The sequence below is a fragment of the Nomia melanderi genome, chromosome 2 (genome assembly GCF_051020985.1).
Source record: "Nomia melanderi isolate GNS246 chromosome 2, iyNomMela1, whole genome shotgun sequence".
NCBI lineage: Eukaryota > Metazoa > Arthropoda > Insecta > Hymenoptera > Halictidae > Nomia > Nomia melanderi.
Window position 1 is genome coordinate 30,817,174 of NC_135000.1, and position 24,218 is coordinate 30,841,391.

Sequence of the window (24,218 nt, forward strand, 5' to 3'; positions counted from 1 at the left end):
TTATTTTGATTCACGTGCTTCTCTATTTCAGTATTCTAGAAATTGGTCTAAATGCTCTTGAAGATATCAAGTGGCTGTACCAATTGACAAAAAAAAGAAAGAAGTAGGGTTTGATGTCCGACAGTATCAACGGAGTTTTGGCTATGTCCAGAACCATTTGTGATAATATATTTTTTGTTTATTGCAAAGGTTACGTGATCTATGACTAAATAATTGTTGAATTGTTGAATGGTTTGACCAGAATTCAAACTGATATGGCACTGAGATGTGGTCTGGATGAAGGTGTGGAAGTTTTTAAAATTTGTTACGTCATGGCGCAGTATATACTGCCGCCCGGTGTCAAGTAGCCAACCAATCGGAGCGCGCATCAATAGGAGTGGGGAGGCGCCGCTCTCCGATTGGTGCACGCACGCTACTCCGTTTCTACATAAATAGCTGCAGCAAACCATTGTACCTCTACATTCGACGCATCGTTTCCGTACCAGTACGAATTCTGCGAAGAGACTACTGACCGACGATGCCACCGAAAGCCAGTGGGAAAGCCGTGAAGAAAGCTGGAAAAGCTCAGAAGAATATCAGCAAGGCTGACAAGAAGAAGAAGCGCAGGAGGAAGGAGAGCTATGCGATCTACATCTACAAAGTCTTGAAACAAGTTCATCCCGACACGGGAATCTCCAGCAAAGCCATGAGTATCATGAACAGTTTCGTCAACGATGTGTTCGAACGCATTGCCGCGGAAGCATCTCGTCTGGCTCATTACAACAAACGCTCCACGATCACGTCTCGGGAAATCCAGACTGCCGTCCGTCTGCTGTTGCCCGGTGAACTCGCCAAGCACGCCGTCAGTGAAGGCACCAAGGCTGTCACCAAGTACACCAGCTCCAAGTGAACACTCGTTCACTTCCTTAAATCGGCCCTTTTAAGGGCCACAAATTTTCTAAACGTGGAGAATTTCTCGTTTCTACTAATAAAATCCCTCTGCTCCTTGTACCATCATAAAAATCTTGTATCATTTGGTATTCGATGCATTTGAATTTGGTGTGAATAAAATTTGTGGAATAGCGGTATTAACTTGGAATATCTTTAGTTAAAATATTGCATATTAGAAAATAAAGCCGTAACGAAAATTCAATTTTTCAATGGGGTTTAATACTGTAGTGGCATTCAGTGAGCTTTCCATATTCTTATGTTTAAATGGTGTCGAATTTCCTGCTCGTCTCTGCAAAGTGAGAGCAGTCGTTCCGGAAGTAGCTGGAACATCGATAGCTGAAATTCGATACCATAAAGAGATACCGTGCGCCTGAGCATTGGGAGCCTTTTTGAAGTGTGTTTATTTCCCTTTGACACACCGTGTTCAGTCTGTTTTCTTGTTTACTAAGAAAGGAACAAGCAAAAGCATCGGAAATGAATTATCCTTAATTTTTTAAAGAATTTTTCAACTGCTAATGTCAGTGAACATTTTGTTTCCTCCGTATTACAGAAAATGATGCTGGTAAATAAAACGTGCAAGGATAATTAAAAAATCCGTATTTATTTTAACTCGAAACCTTTTGCAGTTGGTACGTATGCACCGCGCGTGCTTGAATTATATATTGCGACCAAAGAGTCATTCTACATCCTCTATTTAATTACCGTAAGAAAACTACTTGTCGCGGAAATAAATAATCTCAAAAGAACCATATATATTCTATCAACTTTCATGAAATCGATGGTGCAGAATCAGGCCTTGGTGGTAGCAATATATAATTTAGACGCAGCCTGTACCTACATGCCCCCACGCTTATATCTACGTCGTATAAAAAACGCTCTATAGGTTAGGTATACTTTATGGAGTACGCATTTATCACAGCATATTTCCTGTAGTACAAAATATCTCCAGTTAATACTGTTACTAGATTGTCTGAAAATTGTTCCTTGTTGTAAATCAATTTGTGGCCCTGAAAAGGGCCATTTGTTTCCCCAAGTTCCTGCCACAATCTGCGGAGCATAATTATTTTTTAGGTGAAGCCTTGACCGCCCTCGGAGCAGCAGCCTTCTTCGGTTTTGGAGCTTTCGTTCTGGTAGCCGGTGATTTCGCCGTCTTCTTGCTCCTCGACATGGTCCTAGCATCGGGCGACGCCTTTGTTTTTTCAGCTTTGGCGAGCTTTTCAGCTTTGGCGGGCGACTTCTTCGGGGTCGCTGGTTTTTTCGCAGCCTCAGTCTTCTTCGCTGGACTGGCAGGAGCTTTTTTCGCCGCTGCTGGTTTACGAAGCGCCGTCGTTTTCTTCTCAACCGATTTTTTCGGTTTCTTCGCTTCGGCTACCTTCACAGTCCGCGTAACCTTGCTCTTCGTCTCGCTGCCCTTTGCCACTGGCAATTTGAACGAGCCAGACGCTCCTTTGCCCTTGGTCTGTACGACGGCGCCAGACGTGACAGCCGACTTCAGGTACCGCTTGATGAACGGCGCCAACTTCTCTCCGTCCACTTTGTACGTCGATGCGATGTACTTCTTGATCGCTTGGAGTGACGACCCCTTGCGATCCTTCAGTTCCTTAATGGCAGTGCTCACCATTTCGGACGTCGGTGGATGAGAGGACTTGCTCTTTGATGCTTTCGCCGATTTCGACTTCGTCGTAGTCTTCTTCGCTGGAGTAGCGTTCCCGCTCCCAGATTCCACAGAGGTGTTTCCAGCGTTTGCCGTGTCCTCCATTTTTCCCTTACTGTCGGAAACTGCTTGAAAAACGAGCTTTTCTTTTGCGAATCTCTACAAGTATCTCTAAACGAGTGAACGAACGTGGAGTTGATCCTCTATGAGAGTGTGGGACTTTGACACATTAGCATTCCACCGAAGACACGGAACATGGTCACGAGCGCGGACCATGGAGAGAGACCCAGCGAATATGTTGGACGGCATGTTTGTTGAAAAACAGTGAAGCGGTAAACGATCGTTCGATTTCAGCTCCGATTTCTTTTCACTGGGTGTACAAGGACGTGAAATATCCTCGCGAACGAACGGCCACGTGTGTCTAGTATTATTCGGAGTAGTTCACCGACCGATGAGACACCTCGGGTGCTGTGGACGCAGCTATATCCCGACGAGTGTCTCCCGCCGCGATCGGGACACGTCGCGGAAAAATAACAAAAATTCCCGATTTATCGGCAGATTCGCCCTACATGTCTAATAAAAATGATTCTAATAGGACCGCTGCTTCATACTATCCACCATTTTTCAACGATCGCATCCTTATTCCTTCGATACGACGAAATTAAAATTGGCGTTGCCGGAATTTGTATCTGTTCACAGAATAGACACCAATGTCGCTTCAATAGTTTGCAACCGGTGACTACACAATAAAATTAATTTTGCGTTTCTGTCCGGGACATGGAACAACCAGACGCATATAATTATTAACAATATTATGCAATTAGGGACGACTGATAATTCGAAATGGAATCGATCTGCAGCGACGGTGGTCATAACCTCACTCTCCTCGTCGAAGCGCGGTATTTAATATTATTTATACGATGTTCAATATACATTTCTGATTTTTTCAAACCATAATATGTTTCGATGAAAGCGATCGTTTCGAAGGGAACATAAAAATTCTCAAAGTAGACTTAAATTTGCCAACAATGAGACTTAGAAATACTCAGCTCCAATACTGTGCGGGTTTAACCCTTTGCAGACGAAGATTGAAAGTATGCAAAATCTTTTGCAGATCCTGCTAAATTAAGCACCGAACAAGGAAACTGTGTACCGAAGTCTCGTTGTTCGAATAGTTAAATCATCCGTTCGCAACTTGATATTCCAAACATGGAGGTTTGACCTCAGCAAAATGGCGGCGTTCGTCTGCAAGGGGTTAACGTCTCTCCCGCTTTTGTAGCATGAACCGTACCCAAAACCGCTTCGGTCAAGGGTACACGTCCTTCGTCTCCCCATTGAACAAGATTTACTACACACCAAAACCAGATTCTACCGTTCTTCAAAAATCCAAACCTGCCGATAAGGACACTATTTTCGATTAGCGCGAACGCAACTGAAAGCAACCATTGCTAGTTTCGTTTTCGGTTCGTAGAAGACAAACCGATTCGAAAATTCCTTGCGACGGTGTCTTTGGTTGATTAGTCGTTATTCGAGGGAATTGACTGACCGTCGTCGACGCAGGAAATGATCTTCGCAAATTACTCTGGAAAGGTTTCATTCTACAGCAGGATCCGCAGTTCAGTAATTTAATTTAGATGGAATTTCGAAGCGCTTGGAAAGTTACGATATTGCGAGACTGGAAAATCGATTCCACCTCGCGGTAGAGAAATCGTTTTCTGCGTAACCATTCGTGTCGTGAATCTTAGGGCAACGAGTTAATGGCTTATCGCACCTTTTCGTTCAATTCATTGCTGTAGCTGTTCAAAGTCATCCTGCTCATAAAGTTTTCAAGGAAGAAATTTCCATTTCATAGTTAACACGTTCATTTTTCAATTTTTGTAAGAAGATGCGGTATACGTTACAAAAACATTACAGAAAACAGAAAGAAACAATATCAAAATGTATAAGAATGACCAAAAACTTGATTACAACTTAATATTTCATTGAAAACAATCACTACAGTGCATAAACAAAATGTAACTGGAATTCCCGTGGCATGGAACGTGTTAACTGCATTGGAGACGTTTATTTCACGGAGACCATACAAATCTGAGCTACCGGGGAACTGTGCAGGTCTCAACGTGCTTTTCTAAGGGCCTCCGTTCGCAGCCGCAGTAGTCGCCTAGCGACCCTTTTCCTTTGTCGGTGCATATGACTTGCTAAAGCACTTGAGCAGATGTCTTTTATGTCGTGTTACGAAACCTGGAGTCCTCTGAAGAATCGTGTATAGTCCCTGCGCGACTAAGTGTCTGAGAAACTTGAAATTTCCAGGGCAACAGCGGCGGTTCATTGATCGCCTACAAAAATGGTACTCTTCGAATCCACCATTTTACCCATCAAATAGGAATCGCGAGCTGTCTCAGCAACGGGTTTTCTCGAAAGTAACAGGCTATATTGATTGGATTCATCTTCTTTATTACTTTAAAAATGTAACTAGCGATTGGACTCTGTAGTGAGTATACAATATATTTCTGATATCTTTTATCGTGCTTTCTTGCTCAAGAAAATAAATTATTAGCAGTGATATAAAAATACGTGAACTGTATAATTTAAGGAGGACAAATTTAAAGGACAGTCGTTTTTTATTCTTCTGTATATTTAGCGTTATTTCTTTTAAACGTTGCTAGGAAGGTTTGTTGGAAATAAATACTTTAGTCTTCATTCTTTTCAGTTCATTCTTTTTTTCAATCTATTGTATTGATCAATGAGGATATTCTTAATAGAAAATGACAAAAACAGGTTTTATCACAATCAATGGTGGATTGAAGCAGATGTGCACAGCCACCTCTACTTATGCCCTCGGTACGCACGTAGCAGCTGCTCATTGGCTGGCGGAGCGAGAGTGGGGATGGACTACTCCGTTCCCTATAAAAGGCTCCAGCCCGACAGCGGAAGATCAGAAGAGTTTCGTTTCTCGAGCAGTGAACGTCATCTTTAAAAAGTTTTCAACATGACTGGTCGCGGAAAGGGAGGAAAGGGATTGGGAAAAGGAGGAGCAAAGCGCCATAGGAAGGTTTTGCGTGATAACATCCAGGGTATCACGAAACCTGCGATCCGTCGTCTGGCTCGTCGTGGTGGTGTCAAACGTATATCCGGTTTGATTTACGAAGAAACTCGCGGTGTGCTGAAAGTGTTTCTCGAAAACGTTATTCGAGACGCTGTAACCTACACCGAACACGCCAAAAGGAAGACTGTGACGGCCATGGACGTCGTCTACGCCCTGAAGAGACAAGGACGTACTCTGTACGGTTTTGGAGGTTAAGCGAACCATCGACGTACGATTCCTGGCGATCGTCAATCAAAACGGCCCTTTTCAGGGCCACAATTGCTTAACATGGAAACGCTGTTCAATTCAACTGTAGACCCTTAATCCTTTGAAACCATTTTGTCTTTGTTACTATAAAAAAATATCCTAACCGGGGACATTTCCTTTGTAACATTGTAAATATGTTGATGCATAAATATTCTGAATACAGTCTACTATTATATGGTGCCGATATTGATTCGGCTTTAGTTATGCAGGGTGAGTCTCCTAACATGACCTCAAATAACTCGTGAGGTATTCGTTGTACGAAACAATGTTTCAAACAAAAGTTGCATGGTAACTAAGGGGACATACAGTGCATCTGTTTTTTGTTACCTTGTTTATTGAGATATTGGAATGTATTTTTTTTCGAATTCGGATAAACATCAAATTTTGCGTAAAAAAGTATCACACAAAGTGAGTCTTCAAATGAATAATTACTGAGATATCTTAATCTTATATTAGGAAATACGCTTAGTCAACGTGATTCTTAACACGACTTTGTTTACGACGGCAGGTCATGTCTGTAAACAAGTTCCCTGTTCGATGTTAGAAATCCAACACGAAATGCCTATTTAGTATCTCGGTAAACGCAAAGTCGTATTGAGAAAGGTGCTACATTTTTATTACGATGTTCAATAACAGTAAAAATTACGATATGATAATTGTTTATGCGTGTGAATTTTCATTTGAATTCTCTTGTAATACACAAAATATATTCCAACACCGCGTATTGTTATACAACCTAACCTTAAACGTATTCACATACATATGCGTTGTTTTGTTGAGCTTTAAATAATGTGAACCGTTTGCTACTTCGTTAGCTACATGAACTTGGTTTAGAAAAAGTTAATTCGTCGATACGAATATTTCAGTCTAAGATCAGGTTTCCAATAGGTTAAACTTGACAATACAAAATTACTGTATGATGTTAATTCAATTTCTGATTATTATTTCCACGTTAAAAAAAAATTGGTGGCCCTGAAAAGAGCCGTTTAGTTTCTCGAGTCGAGATTACGCTTTCTTTTCCGTCTTTTTCGGCAAAAGTGGAGGGTTTTCATGTTGGTTTGTCGGGTTTTATTATGTATGATTCTGAGGAATTTGTTCTGAGGCCTAAGCTTGCAACCCGAAAGTTAGAATTGCGCGGACTACAGTGGTAAATAGCAGTTTCTTGTTATGACCTCTTAGTTTGCTTTTTCTGTTTATGAGGGGGTATAGGATTCGCAAGCAAGCAATCGCCTTATTTGTTCCATCCTGGATGGCTAGGTTCCATCTTCGTTTATTGTCCATGATGACTCCTAGATATTTAACTGGCAAGGACCATGGAATTTGGGCACCTAGGATAGTGAGGTTTGGGATTGTTATGGTTTCTTCCTGGTGAAGTTTATTGCCTGAGTTCTTGCTGGATTGGCATTTAGCTTTCAGTCTTGAAAATATGTTATTATCTGGTCAAGATCAGTTTGTGTATATTTTGCTGTTTGGGATTGATTCCATGATGATGCAAGGATGGCTGTACGTCGTTTAAATAGATTGAAACAGGGGTTGGAGCTAGGATTCAGTCACAGTTTGCGAAAACACAGTGAATCGCAGTGAATTAGTGAACAAAGTGCTACAGTGAAAAGTAAGAAGAAACAAGAAACCATCAAGCCCCAGTGGATCCACCACTCCGCGAGCACCCCATAAGGGACATCGGAAATCCCTATCCAACACCAAAACGCACCAAAGCCACAGCCTGGAAAAAACGACACAATCCACACCTCAGATGACAAATAGAATCTAAAAACAAGAAAATCAATCAGGGGTGAGAGAAGGCCCTACTCACCAAAACGAGAAAGGACAAGGTCATTATCACTAAGCAACAGGGACGCAGGAAATCAAAGAATCATGAAGACAAGTAACGTACCACAATATAACATAGCCACCAAAAACAAATTTAGCATATTTATAAATCTACCAACTTCAAGGGAAACAAAACCCGACCCACCGCCCACCCAACCCAACACACCATCTCCACCCCCAAACCTCAAGTAACCCCAACCCATCTACATACACTATAAAACCCTAGATCACTCAAAATTCCTAGCTGGCCTAACTCAGGAATACAGAGACATATCAAGCTAAAGCCTCCGGTAACAAAGCCAAAATTCAATTCTCCGAATTACAGAACTTCAAAGCATTCAAAGTATGCAAAAAAGAAAATATCCAATGCCACACATACACCCCTCAAAATGAAAAACTAATAACAGTAGTCCTTAAGGGACTCCCCCTTTTCCCGCCAAACTCCACCAACGCAAAAACTTTACGCCACCAGGCGCGAAGAGACCCTGGGCTCTACCAAATACATCGCCACGGAAGCAGGTCGCTCGCCTTAACGAACCACGACACAATCACGGACCCCAAGATAAACACAACAGCCATGAAAATTACACATGAGCCGAACATTCCGGTTAAGAAGAAATTCCAGGCATTAATGCAGTGCTTTGAAACCGAAGAGAGAACAGGTAACGTAGCCAATAGAAGCATTCATTCAACTAACAAACACAAATCCCAAGAACACAAACACCACTGCTACCACCACCACCATCACAAAAAACCTGAAACCAACACCCATTTACCTTCACTCGCCTAGAATCGCAATCCTCAAAGAGTTCTCCAACAACATTCACGACACTGTTGGAGAAAAATTCGAAATCAAATGCATCGGTAAACAAACCAAACTTCAACTGTATAACCTCCAATCATACAACAAATTCATAACAGCAGCAAAAGACGGGAACGTACAATTTCATGCATTTTCTCTCCCAGAAGAAATTTTTCTTGATCCGTCGCGAAGTTTATATACCTCGACACGGCAACAGGCCAACCAATCAGAGCGCGCATCGATAGGAGAGGGGAGGCGCCGCTCTCCGATTGGTGCACGCACGCTACTCCGTTTCTACATAAATAGCTGCAGCAAACCATTGTACCTCTACATTCGACGCACCGTTTCCGTACCAGTACGAATTCTGCGAAGAGACTACCGACCGACGATGCCGCCGAAAGCCAGTGGGAAAGCCGTGAAGAAAGCTGGAAAAGCTCAGAAGAACATCAGCAAGGCTGACAAGAAGAAGAAGCGCAGGAGGAAGGAGAGCTATGCGATCTACATCTACAAAGTCTTGAAACAAGTTCATCCCGACACGGGAATCTCCAGCAAAGCCATGAGCATCATGAACAGTTTCGTCAACGATGTGTTCGAACGTATTGCCGCGGAAGCATCTCGTCTGGCTCATTACAACAAACGCTCCACGATCACGTCTCGGGAAATCCAGACTGCCGTCCGTCTGCTGTTGCCCGGTGAACTCGCCAAGCACGCCGTCAGTGAGGGCACCAAGGCTGTCACCAAGTACACCAGCTCCAAGTGAACACTCGATCACTTCTTTAAACCGGCCCTTTTAAGGGCCACAAATATTTTGAACGTGGAAAATTTCTCGTTTCTACTAATAAAATCCCTCCGCTCCTTGTACTACAAGGACATAATCAGGGTACACCATCTAATGTATTTGTACTTCGTATCATTTTATCTACAACGTATAAAAAATGCTTCATAGATAGGTATGACATGACATGATAGGTGTATCACAGTAATGTCCTGCAGTACAAAATATCTATCATTAATACTGTTACTACACTGTCTGAAAATTGTTCCTTGTCATAAATCAAGTTGTGGCCCTGAAAAGGGCCATTTGTTTCCCCAAGTTCCTGCCACAATCTGCGGAGCATAATTATTTTTTAGGTGAAGCCTTGACCGCCCTCGGAGCAGCAGCCTTCTTCGGTTTTGGAGCTTTCGTTTTGGTAGCCGGTGATTTCGCCGTCTTCTTGCTCCTCGACATGGTCCTAACATCGGACGAAGCCTTTGCTTTTTCAGCTTTGGCGAGCTTTTCAGTTTTGGCGGGCGACTTCTTCGGGGTCGCTGGTTTTTTTGCAGCCTCAGTCTTCTTCGCTGGACTGGCAGGAGCTTTTTTCGCCGCTGCTGGTTTACGAACCGCCGTAGTTTTCTTCTCAACCGATTTTTTCGGCTTCTTCGCTTGGGCTACCTTCACAGTCCGCGTAACCTTGCTCTTCGTCTCGCTGCCCTTTGCCACTGGCAATTTGAACGAGCCAGACGCTCCTTTGCCCTTGGTCTGTACGACGGCGCCAGACGTGACAGCCGACTTCAGGTACCGCTTGATGAACGGCGCCAACTTCTCTCCGTCCACTTTGTACGTCGACGCGATGTACTTCTTGATCGCTTGGAGAGACGACCCCTTGCGATCCTTCAGTTCCTTAATGGCAGTGCTCACCATTTCGGACGTCGGTGGATGAGAGGACTTGCTCTTGGATGCTTTCGCCGATTTCGACTTCGTCGTAGTCTTCTTCGCTGGAGTAGTGTTCCCGCTCCCAGACTCCGCAGAGGTGTTTCCAGCGTTTGCTGTATCTTCCATTTTTCTCTTAGTGTCGGAAACTGCTTGAAAAACGAGCTTTTCTTTTGCGAATTTTTACAAGTATCTCTATACGCGCGGACGGGAGACGCAGAACATGGTCGCGAGCGCGGACCATGGAGAGAGTCCCAGCGAAAATGTTGGACGACATGTTTGTTGAAAAACAGTGAAGCGGTAAACGATCGTTCGATTTCAATCCCGATTTCTTTTCATTAGGCGTATATGGGCATGCAATATTCTCGCGAACGAACGGCCACGTGTGTCTAGTATTATTCGGTGTCGTTTATCGACCGATGCGACACCTTGGGTGCTGTGGACGCAGCTATATCCCGACGAGTGTCTCTCGCCGTGATCGGAACACGTCGCGGAAAAATAACAAAAATTGCTGATTTATCGGCAGATTCGCCCTGCATGTATAATAAAAACGATTCTAATAGGACCGTTGCTTCATACTATCTACCATTTTTCGGTAATCCGATCCCTGTTTCTTGGATATGATCAAATTCAGATTGGCGTTGCCGGAATTTGTATCTATTCATGGAATAGACACTAATCCGCATCAATAGTTTGCAACCGATGACTACAGAATAAAAGCAATTGCTTATTTCTGTAAATAATGGTATATACAAATATTCTAAATTTCAGTTGAGTGTGATCGAATCGAGTGAATGAGTTGTTCGAAACTTATCCTCTCATATGGCGCAGTAGACATATTGCTTTAGCATCATTGATTCGCATGGTAGAATAGCATTATATTAAAGTTCTGTAGGCACGCTTTAGTGAAGGTACGAACAAATCTTGTATCTGTCCTCTGTCTCAAATTAATCAACATTGAATCCGGCATTGCAAATGCACGTTCAATTTTATAGCTAGACTTCTACGTAACTTGTACCTCTAATAAATGTAAGGCATCAAGTCTGAACACTTTATGTGTATTTATTTGTAAGTCATGCTTCAAAGCCGGAGGAAAGAACCCTTGTGAAATATTTTCTAGTGCAAAATGTACGTAGTTCGTGACTCATCAGATACAAGTTGGTTGTTGCACGAAGAAGATTAAGTCACTGGCCTATAATACTAAGGCACAAATTGCAGCGAAATGAATTGAAGAACTGTTTAACTAAATAAACTATGAAAATGAAAATAGATTTAGGAATAGCAATGTCTTGCTCCGTCAAGTTGAATCAGACTCTCTCAATACTTACCATAAGTGAAGTACATAAATATCTAAGTAAAGCAAGTGACCATTTCATGCATGGTAAAGAATATAGGAAATATCCCCAATCTTCTGATACATGACAACCATTGAAATTAGTGTACCAAGAAAACTTAAATAGGGGAACCGTGATCTGCTTCTTCGATAAAAAGAATTGGTGGCCCTGAAAAGGGCCGTTTTTATATATGCGAGGAAGAGTAATTTAAGCTCTCTCTCCGCGGATTCTGCGGGCCAGTTGAATGTCCTTGGGCATGATGGTTACTCTCTTGGCATGGATGGCACACAGATTAGTGTCTTCGAAGAGACCAACAAGGTAGGCCTCGCTAGCTTCTTGAAGGGCCATCACAGCGGAGCTTTGGAAGCGAAGATCGGTCTTGAAGTCCTGGGCAATTTCACGGACGAGACGTTGGAAGGGCAATTTCCTGATCAGAAGTTCGGTGCTCTTCTGGTATCTACGAATTTCACGAAGAGCGACAGTTCCAGGGCGGTAACGATGAGGCTTCTTCACTCCACCGGTTGCTGGTGCGCTTTTCCTGGCAGCCTTGGTCGCCAATTGCTTGCGAGGAGCTTTCCCTCCAGTGGACTTCCTGGCAGTCTGCTTGGTACGAGCCATCTCGAGCGTAGATGTAGTTGAAGTAGATCAACGAAGAATCGAAGTAGTCCTCTTGAGAAATCAAGCGGTTATGTGAATTCGGACCCAAACGCGTCGCTTTTATGCTCTGCCTGGCGCCAGTTGCAAGCGTCCGATTGGTCAGCGCGCGATGGTGGGGGGAGTGCCCTGACAGATGTTCCCGCCAGATGGTCCAACTCGCCCGTTGCACATGGAGGGGGGAGTTGCCTGGCTGCTATAAAAGACCCCCTCCAAGTAGGCGTCGGACCACAACTCGTATAGCCTATGTATGTGATGCAGTAGCAGCTACTCTTCGTGTAGAAAGAAGCTCTCAATTTCGTAGTCTTTGCCTTTCTGTTTCCTGCCTTTTGTCGACGAGAAGAAAAGAGATCGTATTGTCAGACATTATTCGAAATGGAGGACAAAACCAGCTCCGGAAACGTCGCCGCGTCTGAGACCACGTCGGCCAGCACGACTGCCGCGAAGAAGGCGGCAAAATCGAAGACTAAGTCGCGGCGTGCTAAATCGTCTCATCCGCCAACTTCGGAGATGGTGAACGCAGCTATCAAGGAGCTGAAGGATCGCAAGGGATCCTCTCTGCAGGCGATCAAGAAGTATATCGCTTCCACGTACAAAGTCGATGGTGAGAAACTGGCGCCGTTCATCAGGAGGTACTTGAAGACTGCCGTCACTTCCGGCGCAGTTCTTCAGACCAAGGGAAAGGGAGCCTCTGGTTCGTTCAAGCTCTCTGTACCCAAGGGCAGTCCTGAGGCCAAGAGCAAACCGAATCGCCACACCAAGAAGGCACAGTCGGCTGGAGCAGAGAAGAAACCAGCCGAGAAGAAGCCGGCCAGCCCGAAAAAAGCCGCAGTCAAAAAGTCAGTCGCTGCGAAGAAGCCCGTTGCTGCGAAGAAACCAGCAGCCTCGCCGAGGAAAGTGAAGACCCCTGCTGCGAAGAAAGCAGATGCAGCTGCGAAACAAAAGGCAGTAGCTCAGACGAAGAACCTCTCGAAGGCCAAGAAGGCATCCAAGGCTCCCGCGGCCAAGACGAAAGCACCAAAACCGAAGACTGCTAAGTCACCGAAAGCCAAGAAAGCGGAGAAGAAGTAATCTCTTCATCACAATTAATACCATTGGCCCTTTTTAGGGCCACAAAATATTTATTAATGGAGAAACACTCTCGAGTTTTTGTACTCGAATTTACCTTCCCCCTGATCTCCCTGCAATTGAATTATATTAACTGGCTTTTTGTTTACCTTAATTAGTTTTTAAGTAATTGTTAGTTGTAGTATTTATTGAGAAAAGAGTTTAGACGTAGTCGTTGGCAATAAATATTCATATCTAGCCAATTATCAGAGTCCGCAATGGCGTCCACGTTAGATAGTACCGGAAGTATTAATGTACAGAAAAATCCTTAGGGTTTTAATTGAGGAAGTAGGTAGTTAATATTTGGAAATTTTATCGTGTCCTATGCATCGGTTATTATTTTGAATTAATTAGTTCAGCCTTACATCTATTCAAAATTATATCTATCCGAAAGGATGTGAAAAACCAGTTTAGACAAGCTTAGACAAGTTCAGACAAGTTTAAACTTGCTACTGCCACATCTTGTATGCATGTATCTTTTTTCAGAAACCGAACAATTTTCCGTGCGTTGTGTAATATTAACTAATATCTTTTCTATAAATAAACCGTTATAAATAAGTACTGCTCCTGTTGCATAGCATATTGGAATCAAAGATCTTATCTTTAATACGAACTCGAAAGATTAATTTGCGATTAAGAATAAGATTTATGAGGTTAATATCTTGGGAATTGCGCAGTAAAAATGTAATGCATTTTTCTTTGTACTCAATGCTATAAACGTACTCGAAGTAGGAGTATCGGAAGTATACCAGTTACGGTATCGAAATTATCGTGAAACCAACGCAACGATATGACTAAGCGATCAACGTTAGAAGACATAACCTATTCTCCTTTCTACTTTATTTCATTTTCTGCACTTTTTTATGCATCTATCATTTTACGCAACGTTGCATATTCTCTATACGTCCGTATGATTTTTAAGGTTAGGTATAATAATGATCAACTATGAGCCTTGTTTCTCTACCTTATTAATCAATATCGTCTTTAAATCCATAATGCAATGTTATTACTGCATATGTGTATACACTTATTTTACATGAAAAATATTTACAATTAGACACAAGTTACCTAATAATATATGTAAATTAATGAATACTGGGGTAATCAGAATAAAAACTTAAATAATTGGAAGTTACAGAAAGTTCCATAAACATTCAAGAGACCTTCCAGAAATATCCATAAACAATAGGAGTTAATCTAAAGCAAAAAATAAGTTCACCAAGAGAAAGTCTGTTGTTCTCATAGCCATTTCAAGCAACGAAGCAGCTGCGAACCACGTGAAACGTGCCACGTTGTCGATGCTTGGGCGTCTTTCCCGCCAATTTCTCCTGGACGCTTCGCGTTACGTTCTAAATCTACAAGACGAATGGCTCCGAGGTCATTTCTCGTATTGAATGACTTCACTGTTTACATTCATAATCGCGACGAAACAACCTCGACAAATAGTACGTACATTCATTATATTCTCTCCGAATTTGTTTGGATTTCCCTCGGGTCAATGCCACACCGAACCAGTTTTTGCCCAACAATGTCACCGGGAGCGTAACATTTTTCAGCGACCATTAAAAAATACAACGGCACATTATCGCTTCAAAGTTTTCTATATATTTGAAGAACTTTATGTTTTTCTCTATAAAAAAAATGGCGGACTCTCGATGGAGCAGATGTCCGCCCGTTGACCGCGCGTCTAGCCTGCACCAATCGCTGCCCGCCGAGCGGTACTCGCACGCTGATTGGTGGAGCGCGCGCTACCTGAGAAGCGCATAAAGAGCGAAGCTTCAGGGCTCGGACATCATTCGTCTCCGAGTCTCCGTCGAGGTCGTACCGAGTTTTTCTTATTTTCGTTGAATTTTCTCGTTGATCGATATGTCTGGACGCGGCAAAGGTGGCAAAATCAAGGGAAAGGCGAAGTCTCGTTCGAACAGAGCTGGTCTTCAGTTTCCGGTCGGACGTATCCACAGGCTGCTCCGGAAAGGCAACTACGCAGAACGCGTGGGTGCCGGCGCTCCTGTCTACTTGGCAGCTGTAATGGAGTACTTGGCAGCTGAAGTGTTGGAATTGGCGGGCAACGCTGCTCGCGACAACAAGAAGACCAGAATTATTCCCAGACACTTGCAACTGGCCATCAGGAACGACGAGGAATTGAACAAACTGCTCTCTGGAGTGACTATCGCTCAGGGTGGTGTCCTGCCGAACATCCAGGCGGTACTTCTGCCCAAGAAGACCGAAAAGAAGGCGTAAATATCTCTGCTCGCTAAATGGATCTATCTAATTATAACGGCCCTTTTCAGGGCCAACAATTTCATAACGAAGGAACATCCCATTCAATTGATTTACCAACGTTGAACTACTATAGATTCAAATAACAGTTCATAATTGACTTCTACATTTTGGAGCACTAAATGCATTTTATTTTTAGAAAACTAGAAATTAACTAGAAGTTTTCTGATTGCCAGGAAAACCACTTTTGTATCTTTTGAAACGTCGCGATATCACTGCAAAATACGATCAAGTTACCATTCTAGGAACTACGATAAAGCTAGTTTACATTCCTCGACCATTAGGAACTCAAACAATTGAAAAATACGTATCACTACGGATGTCGAGATAAAGTAATATTTGAACAATGCAATTGTTTATTATCGTTACCCAGCGAAAAGTCGATTGCTAACCAGATATCGGTACAACAGAATTTGCTTGGATGGTAAACACGGTAGCCGGTGAAGAGCTTCGAACGTTTGTCAACAGTGGCGCTAGTTGTCTGAAAGATCGCACTCGCGCGAAGCAACACGAAAAAATCAAATTACCGCTTAAACGCTGCTTTTGTACTGGTCCGTTGAACCTTGTTCGGGGAAGGCCAGACAAAGGCCACGTTTGCGCGGAGTTGCCATTCTCAATGTAAAGTGCCTGTAAACGATTCGCATTGTTCGATCGCTCGGATGTATCGCTGCTCGTTTCTTTGGAAGGAAACGAACTTTCTTGAGAACGTTGTATTATAATCCTCGAATAACGCGTCCGGCCGTGGTAAAAAGGGACCGTGGGACCCTAAAAGGTTTCGGGCCTGCTGGGAGGAGCCCGGAGCCCTTTTCCTTTCTGTCCGCATTAATCCAGCTGACTGCAGCCAGCAGGTCAACTTCTCAAGTGGTTCCTTTTTATGCGTCCCTCCCCTTTTCCTTCGGACTACTCGAATACAGGCTTTCGCCGACCTTCACGGACCGAATGCTCGCTTGCATTCAATGTTTTATACTAAAATCTTTCAAGATCTCATGGAAACTGAGAGTTATTTAATGGAGACTCGTAACCATTAATGGGAATGCGTGTGGAGATGTATTAAGTATAGGAATTAGAATAATCTTTAATGTAGTTAATCAGTTTATAGAAATTAGGATTGAAAGAATGTTTAGTTATTTTATAACTACATCTGTATTTGTCTGTATCTATCTATATTTATCAATAATTATCTACATCTATATATATATTTATCAATATCTATCAATATTTGTCAACAGTTATCAATATTTATCTACCTTTATCCGCGTTTATCTACATTTACTACGCTACACGTACACTTACCTAGACTCCAAACACCTGCGCAACCGCTGATCAATTGAAATCACCGAAGGCTGCAAAATAAAGCACTGTTTCACAAGAAAAAGAAGACACCCGTATCGAATCTTCGCGGCACAAGAAAACCGGTCGCATTCTTCACCCGGTGATGCAACACTCTCCGTTCATGGGCTTCAATGACGAACCGTTTAACACTGAATCGCTCGTCGAAGAAACAACACTATCACCAACCGAAAAAAGGGATCGATAGAATCTAAAATCCTTAGTCAAATAATTCAATCACACATTATTAAATTATAGGTGCCGATAAACGACTCGGTGATCAATACAACGCAAAACGATCCAATTTATACCAATTAGGTACACATTTAGAACGAAGCACTCGTGGTAGAATAAAATAGAACACCATAGCAGCCAATTTTCAGGACGATCGTTCACTTCGGCGACAAAATCGAGACTCTTCGAGTCGAAGGAAATCAACACAAAGCAGACCTCCCATAAACAAAACACCCCTTCTTTGCCTATGGTGACCTCATCCTTGGCGCTCCTATGTCGACCGTGACTCGACACGGGTTTCTTACACAGCTGTGCTTCTTTGTCAATATATTTTCCGAATAGATTACATTATTACGTTGTTTTCAGTATTATTAGCAAGAAGAATTTACACTGCTCTCTACAAACTATCTTTCAAATTGCATTTCAAACAAAATATCCTAACAATCCAGAGATATCGAGGACAAAATGCAACAAAACCTCGGAGTGCAAAGGGTTAAGTGCATACACAGAGAAACATCTATCATGAAACATTGGAAGACTCAAACCCATCACGTGCCGTGTATGGGGGCCATTAAACTCGACGCAGTCAATCTATGACCTGACCTGCGCTACACTTCGTTGTCAAAGTAGGCGAGGCTCGAACGTCTACGCACCTCAGTTTAATGACTGAAGAGACACGAATGATACAGCGAAATGCCTCAGACAAAAATTCTAAGCTATAGAGCTACCCATATGGTGGTTATACCTTTGTCTGCATTACGGAGATACGGAATGTTTCCAATGACAATGGACATTTCGATTAAAACGTTATACAAACAGAGAAACGGAATAGAAAATTCGGATTTTTCATTAAAATTCATCGCGTACATGAACCACTTACCGACCGATCGGTAGCCTTGAATTTTCGATTAAAACGTTATATAAACAGAGAAACGGAATAGAAAATTCGGATTTTCCACTAAAAATCATCGCGTACATGAACCACTTACCGACCGATCGGTAGCCTTGAATTTTCGATTAAAACGTTATATAAACAGAGAAACGGAATTGGTCGCAGAAAATTCGGATTTTTCACTAAAAATCATTGCGTACATGAACCACTTAGCGACTGATGGGCAACCTTGAATTTTCGTTACGCTAATAGTCGAATTTCAGGGGTGTTGTCCTAACTGTGCGACGTAGGGGCCGCAGGGATCGCCGCGCGACGTTTACCGGGTGACTCAACCGACGTAACGCGGCTCCGAAGCGCCGAAAGAAAGGGAAAGTAGATACCCGGGGCATCGAAGAAGCATGGGAGCTCGCCGCGCGCGTTCAGTCCGCGGAAAGCGACTGGACGCACACCAGAAACGACCACCACGCGCCGATCTACCGCGCATTCGTGGAAATCGCGCACAGAATCCGGCCCGTTCGCGTTCGCAGTGCGGCCCGGCTCTGAATCTCGCTCGATCGAGCCCCGGTGTGCCGGTGCGCCGAGCCGTTCACGTTTCTTCTGTGATGTGGACCGCGCCGGATCACGGAAAGGTAGGCATGGCCGATGGGACAACCGCGTTTCGCATCGAACTCCGGCGTTCGCGTTGGCTAGCCTGTTTCTCGACACCTGGAAAGTGTATCGACGCTGTCAATGTGACTGTCGCAGGGACTTTTCGCAGAGTACTGTCTGCTGCGTATGGAATACGATAGAATCTTCTGTTCCACGTCTCGGAAACGATCGAAGAGGTTTCTACCAATCTGTTTTGAATTGTACATTTGAGTAGAAGTTAACGTGGATAATTACAGAACAGGGAAATTGAGGGGACGAATGTTTTCGACTGTGAAACGATTGCACAACATATTGAGAAGCTGCGAAGAAGGGCTTTGTGGCTTAGAACGAACGAAGAAAAGTTAATGTTTTCGTTTAGTAAATGAAAAGAGTGTTATTCCATTGAAATTGAGAAGAATCTAGCGACTCGTTTAATTCCAGGTTCATTCGATTCAATTTGATGTTCTCTCGTTTAGATCTCTGATATTAGTTCAAGGATAGACAATTACTTTCTATGGTTCTATTACAGTGATCGAAATCGATGTGAATTATTACTGAGCAATGGTTGCAACACTCAATATGCGTCGAACTGATGCGTTCCATGAAATTAGTGGTAGAAACAATGGTATACATCGTTGTATCCTTATTTTCAATCGGTGGGCAACCGTATGATTGGGCTCTTCTTGTAATATCCCTTTCGATGTCCAACGGCAAAGTAATTTTCGCAAGGAAAGCTCATTTCTTTCAACAAAATACTTTTTATCGAATTATAATTAAATAATCTGCTGTCTAACAATTCTAACGATCTTCCGAATCGATAAAGGCACTCGATGATCCAGAGTTTCTCGTTTCAAAGCGAATGGCAGGCGCAACAAGCCGAAGTAAACTTCATTTTGCTTTCATCGCGCGCGCGCGCGCGCCCACCCCGTGAATTTTTTCCGGGCCAAGGACGACGCGGTATCGGAGAATGGATCGAAAATCTCGCTCGTTCGCCGAGTTGCGGGCAATCTTTCACTTTGACCTAGAAACGCTGGTCGAATTGATACCGCGCGGTCTTAATCGTTCAGCAGAATTATCAATCCCGCGCGGCCAGTGGCCGGCCGCCATTTTGTTACACCCACGTAAGGTGACGCGCGACATAAACGAAGAGAACGGGTCTGCGTCCCGATTCTACCGAGTTTATATTACGATACAGCGGAGAGCTGTATTACTAGTACGCTCAGATGAACCGACCGAGCTATAGACAATCCACCGTCGACGTAATAAGTGAGAGTGGATTGTAATGACGTCTTGATTCAGTGCTAAACGGATACTTGAAGTATTTCTCGCGGCGATCGTGCGTCGGCAGTTAGTTCATACAGTAAAAATACTACTACGCGCGTAAACGGCGAGGGTTATGTAATGTAGATTTTAATATCAAAGATCTTTAGACTCGACGTAATTGCACAGGGAATTTCTTCGGTGAATTTATATGGAAATATAATCGATTAATCACGTTTAAGTACTCGTAAACTTCGCGTTGCACGCATTAGAATTCGAAACGATAAGTTCTCAACGGAATTATTTAATAATTAGCGATATGGTGCTGCCTCGCATTTTGTTTAATACAAAAGGTAGTACGTTCAAGTGAAATTTATAGTTTAAATAACGAGTAGATTCCAACCAACTGAAACATCTGTTTTTGCACAACTCCGGTGGTCGCTCGGACATAGGACAAAGTTGCGGAACGAATCGCATTGTTTCACGTTTGAAATTGAAATACTCGTTTTCGATTTACTTCTTAATTCCAGCGGCGTTGCCTGATGCTGGTAGTAATAGATTTACATGAAGCTTTCGGTACAGGATACGCAGAGGATGAAAAAAGCTAGAGAAATGGTAACACGATCGGTAGTACTCGCGTGTGTTTCCTCTCGCGGAGTTTCATTAAAGGCCGTACACCCCGTAATCGTATAGGTATAACATCAACGCTGGATAATAGTATTATGCCACGGTTACGCAATCGTGGAAATTTCACTTTCCGCGGCGTGATCGTGGTCAGCGTGCAGCTGAACGCGATGCACGCGTGCTGCGCCGTGTCGTAGGCGAGCGGGCGTGTTCGTTAAGGTGCAGATACAGTAGCAAGTAATGTGTGACATTTTTCCTGACAGCCGGTTGCAAAAGAGTTGCAATTACTTTGAACAGTCGCAATCATTACGAGGAGTCGCAATTACTGCGAACACTCGTAGTTAGAATGAAGACTTGCAATTATAAGAAGTTACAATTACTCGATACATAAAAACTGAAGAGTGAGAAACATCCAATTCACTCCGGGATTTTGGATGAATCGGATATTTCTCACTTCTCAGTTTTTCGCTTACAACACGCAGGTTTGAGGTCTTTTAATAATTCTCTCTAACGATATCGAAGCTGAACGTCTATCAATGAGAGATCTATGAAAAACTATATTGACTCTAAGTTTCAACCGTTTATTTCTCGTTGTTGAATCCGAACTGATCCGATTCCCCTTAGTCTACATTAATTGGAGCAGTATTACGATAAGAGATGGTTTCTCCCAACAAGAATTGCAAAAGGTGCTACACTTTAGACATTTTATAAGTTTCTCATAAGTGCAGAAAAATCGGTCAGTTCCTTAAGTACTACCGTAAGTGAATCGAGCTTGTTGCCCGCAATCTTAAACGCATTTACATACGTCGTGATTAGTCGCTGTCAGGAGTGTCTTGTCGGTGCGTGTGCACCTTCAAACGAACACCTGGCTTAATTTTCAACGAGTGACCGTCGCTATCGCGTTCGGCCCGCCTATCTCTTTCCGCTAGGTGTTTTTTCTCGCGTGGCTCCTGCAGCTCGTTCGACCGGTCTCCCTGTCTTAACACAGTCGGTCTGATCTGCACAAGGACGACGACGCATGCTTTTAGACGGTTTCCTTGAACGTTGGACTCTAAATTTAGGAATCTTCGTGTTGCTCTCATAAACAGAGTTCTCTCTAGACTCTGTAGGCCGGAAAATGTTTCCTCCGATCATTCGGGAATATCTTCCGATTACTCTAAATACTCTATAGTATTTCGAGTTCGACTGTTTTCGAACACTCGTACTTTTTTAAACGAAGCAACGAGTCGCTCGGAAGCTAATCCAGGAAAAATCGAGAAAATTAATGTTTCGGCTTCTCAAATGATTACGCAACATATTTAGAAGGTATAAACGAAGGACTTTACGACCTGGAACGAACGAAGAGACGAGTGAATGCTTGAATAACTGAAAAGAATATCGTTTATTCGATTGAAATCTGCAAAAATCAGGAAGTATCGAAAAATCAACTTAACGGAATAGCTTCTGAGCGACTCAGATATTGGTATTACCATCCTCCACTCGGAACCTGTAAGTACTCGGCTAGCGTCTCATAATATTTTACGTTTATTAGCGACCCTATAAATAGCTCCGACACTTTATATACCAAGAGCTCTGCCGCGCCAGCGTATAGTCGGCCGCCAGAAGTGTTCGTTCACCTATCACGCTCGGTATTTGTACGACGTGGATGTAATTATAGCTTCTAATAAACTCTTCCCTATTTTTAGAGGGTGTTGGCCGAACGGTTGTCCGTCAAACTTCTCGGAAAATTCGCTGCGATCCCCGGAACCGTTCAAATGTTCGCTATTAATAGAAAAAAAAGAACGCGCAGAGGCAACGGTACATCCGACAATTCTTCCTTTTTCGCGGGGGAAAGTGAAACAGCGTATAAATTAAGAACGAAGTACTCGAAATTTTTGGAGCGCGTAACTTTCTCGACTTCTCTCGGCTTGATTTCTAGAGACGATCAAGGACGGAAGTCCGCGAAATTGGCGGCGGCTCGTAACAGACACTCCGTTTGAAATTTATAGAGAGAACACGGCGCGATTCCCGATTGCGCAATCGTTACAAGACGAATCGAATTGCGCAACCGAGTTACCGGTAAGTGTCTCGACGGTGCCGCGTGTATTGCCCTTACGTACCGAGCGTTGCGTGTTCCATTATTCTGATTCTCGTCGCTCGAAAACCGACGGCTACCTGGAAAACAACGGGACGCGGCTCGCTGCGCAATATCACGACGATTATACCGCGTGCTGTACGGAAGACTGGTTCACCTTTCTCAGCCGAAGTCGCCGTTTGTGATGCAACGGGCAAAGAAGTATCCTTGAAACCGGCGGCGAGCACGAAACGTTGTTACGCCGCGGGAGAAAATTAGAAGGTTGACGGTTGAAGTCTCGAGTCCCTCAATTTCGGTGGCATAATCGTGAAATGGTGGCTTCTCGGTTGTTATTTCGCCTAGCGGCGTTACCGATTGCGCAAATCCTGTTCGTCGGCTTTCCATTTGACAACGAGATTACCGGGATTGCCATTGTTCAAGGAAAACTCGTTTGTTGATGCGTTGTTTGCAATAATATTATGATTCGAGCGCTGTGAATGGATGATTTTATTGAAGTACCTTCAGATAGAGCTTGTCTTTTTATCGGTTAATGTCTAATATACCTTGTGAGTATATAACTATTGCGTGGATAATAATATGCAGATAAGTTCCAAGGTTCGACCTGGCATTACTGTAATCTATTGTGCCGCGTCCATTGTCTTCGGAGGGCAATGTTGACCTGCACACAGCAGAGTCATTGTTCTAACCACGATCGCAGTTGTTCTCCATTCGGAAATGGAAAAATGTCCGTGACATTTGTTCTAGACGGAATTTTATACCTACTCACGATGCGTCTAATGCATTATGTAAAGCTCGTAGCTCCTTTACTGCTGCGATTCAATGAACATGTTTGCATTTGTTTCGTTGAGAATATTCTACGAACATTTCTATCGTCGCGAAGAGACTTGTACGTAGACTATTCTTCAAAAGTATTCTGTGATCGAGACAACTGTCTCCCGTTTACGCGCGTTTTGCGAATAACGGTTAAATCGTTTAAAATAGCAAAGGTAACGCAAACGAACGTGTAATTAACGAATCACGTTTTTGCAGGTTTGCGGGCACTGATTGATCGTCGGACGACAGGAACGGATGGATGATGATCCAGGTTGAAGACCGACTTCGAAGAATCGGGACACGCCATTGGAATATAGATGAACCGAGATTTGTTCGCTCGTGACCTTTCGACCGACCAGCATTCATGATGTTGGACCCAGTGCTGGGAATATCGTCGGTGTGGTGGTTCGTGATGTACGCCAGTATCCTGCTGCTGCTGTCGCCGTTGTTCCTGTTGTTTATCATCTTCCTGCCGAACTTTCCGCTCCTGCTGTTCAGAAGGATGTGCTACATTCCCATCGAGTCCATATGACGAACGTCTCACCGATCTGTGATCTTGATAGTCATCTTTCTTCACACAACTACAGTATTTTAAACGACACAGTCTGTACAAGTTTGAAAGTACTAAAACGAGAATTGCAAATACATTAATTACGTTGTTAGAAGTCAAAATGTTCGGTCGCATTTTGTACGAAATTGGACCGTACAAGAGAAGACACTTGACTTTTGAAA

The 24,218-nt window shown here is 43.3% G+C and overlaps 8 protein-coding genes across 8 annotated transcripts; 5 read left to right on the forward strand and 3 right to left on the reverse strand.

Annotated features, from left to right (window-relative positions):
- Positions 1-175: 175 nt before the first annotated feature.
- LOC116429950 (histone H2B-like) lies at positions 176-1,071 on the forward strand. Its single transcript, XM_031983515.2, has one exon. It carries the CDS (start codon positions 518-520, stop codon positions 887-889), a length of 372 nt encoding a protein of 123 aa, XP_031839375.1. The 5' UTR covers positions 176-517; the 3' UTR covers positions 890-1,071.
- A 443-nt stretch (positions 1,072-1,514) lies between these two features.
- On the reverse strand, positions 1,515-2,802 carry LOC116429949 (uncharacterized). Its single transcript, XM_031983514.2, has one exon. It carries the CDS (start codon positions 2,687-2,689, stop codon positions 1,991-1,993), a length of 699 nt encoding a protein of 232 aa, XP_031839374.2. The 5' UTR covers positions 2,690-2,802; the 3' UTR covers positions 1,515-1,990.
- Positions 2,803-5,533: 2,731 nt separating this feature from the next.
- LOC116429951 (histone H4) lies at positions 5,534-6,651 on the forward strand. The gene has a single exon (XM_031983516.2). The coding sequence runs from the start codon at positions 5,574-5,576 to the stop codon at positions 5,883-5,885; it is 312 nt and encodes a 103-aa protein (XP_031839376.1). The 5' UTR covers positions 5,534-5,573; the 3' UTR covers positions 5,886-6,651.
- Positions 6,652-8,889: 2,238 nt separating this feature from the next.
- On the forward strand, positions 8,890-9,386 carry LOC116434238 (histone H2B-like). The gene has a single exon (XM_031992952.2). It carries the CDS (start codon positions 8,957-8,959, stop codon positions 9,326-9,328), a length of 372 nt encoding a protein of 123 aa, XP_031848812.2. The 5' UTR covers positions 8,890-8,956; the 3' UTR covers positions 9,329-9,386.
- Positions 9,387-9,443: 57 nt separating this feature from the next.
- On the reverse strand, positions 9,444-10,447 carry LOC116434260 (uncharacterized). The gene has a single exon (XM_031992971.2). It carries the CDS (start codon positions 10,385-10,387, stop codon positions 9,689-9,691), a length of 699 nt encoding a protein of 232 aa, XP_031848831.2. The 5' UTR covers positions 10,388-10,447; the 3' UTR covers positions 9,444-9,688.
- Positions 10,448-11,342: 895 nt separating this feature from the next.
- On the reverse strand, positions 11,343-12,295 carry LOC116429916 (histone H3). Its single transcript, XM_031983444.2, has one exon. The coding sequence runs from the start codon at positions 12,208-12,210 to the stop codon at positions 11,800-11,802; it is 411 nt and encodes a 136-aa protein (XP_031839304.1). The 5' UTR covers positions 12,211-12,295; the 3' UTR covers positions 11,343-11,799.
- Positions 12,296-12,483: 188 nt separating this feature from the next.
- On the forward strand, positions 12,484-13,522 carry LOC116429925 (uncharacterized). The gene has a single exon (XM_031983469.2). The coding sequence runs from the start codon at positions 12,622-12,624 to the stop codon at positions 13,315-13,317; it is 696 nt and encodes a 231-aa protein (XP_031839329.1). The 5' UTR covers positions 12,484-12,621; the 3' UTR covers positions 13,318-13,522.
- Positions 13,523-15,126: 1,604 nt separating this feature from the next.
- On the forward strand, positions 15,127-16,828 carry LOC116429921 (histone H2A). The gene has a single exon (XM_031983459.2). The coding sequence runs from the start codon at positions 15,220-15,222 to the stop codon at positions 15,592-15,594; it is 375 nt and encodes a 124-aa protein (XP_031839319.1). The 5' UTR covers positions 15,127-15,219; the 3' UTR covers positions 15,595-16,828.
- The last annotated feature ends 7,390 nt before the right edge of the window (positions 16,829-24,218 follow it).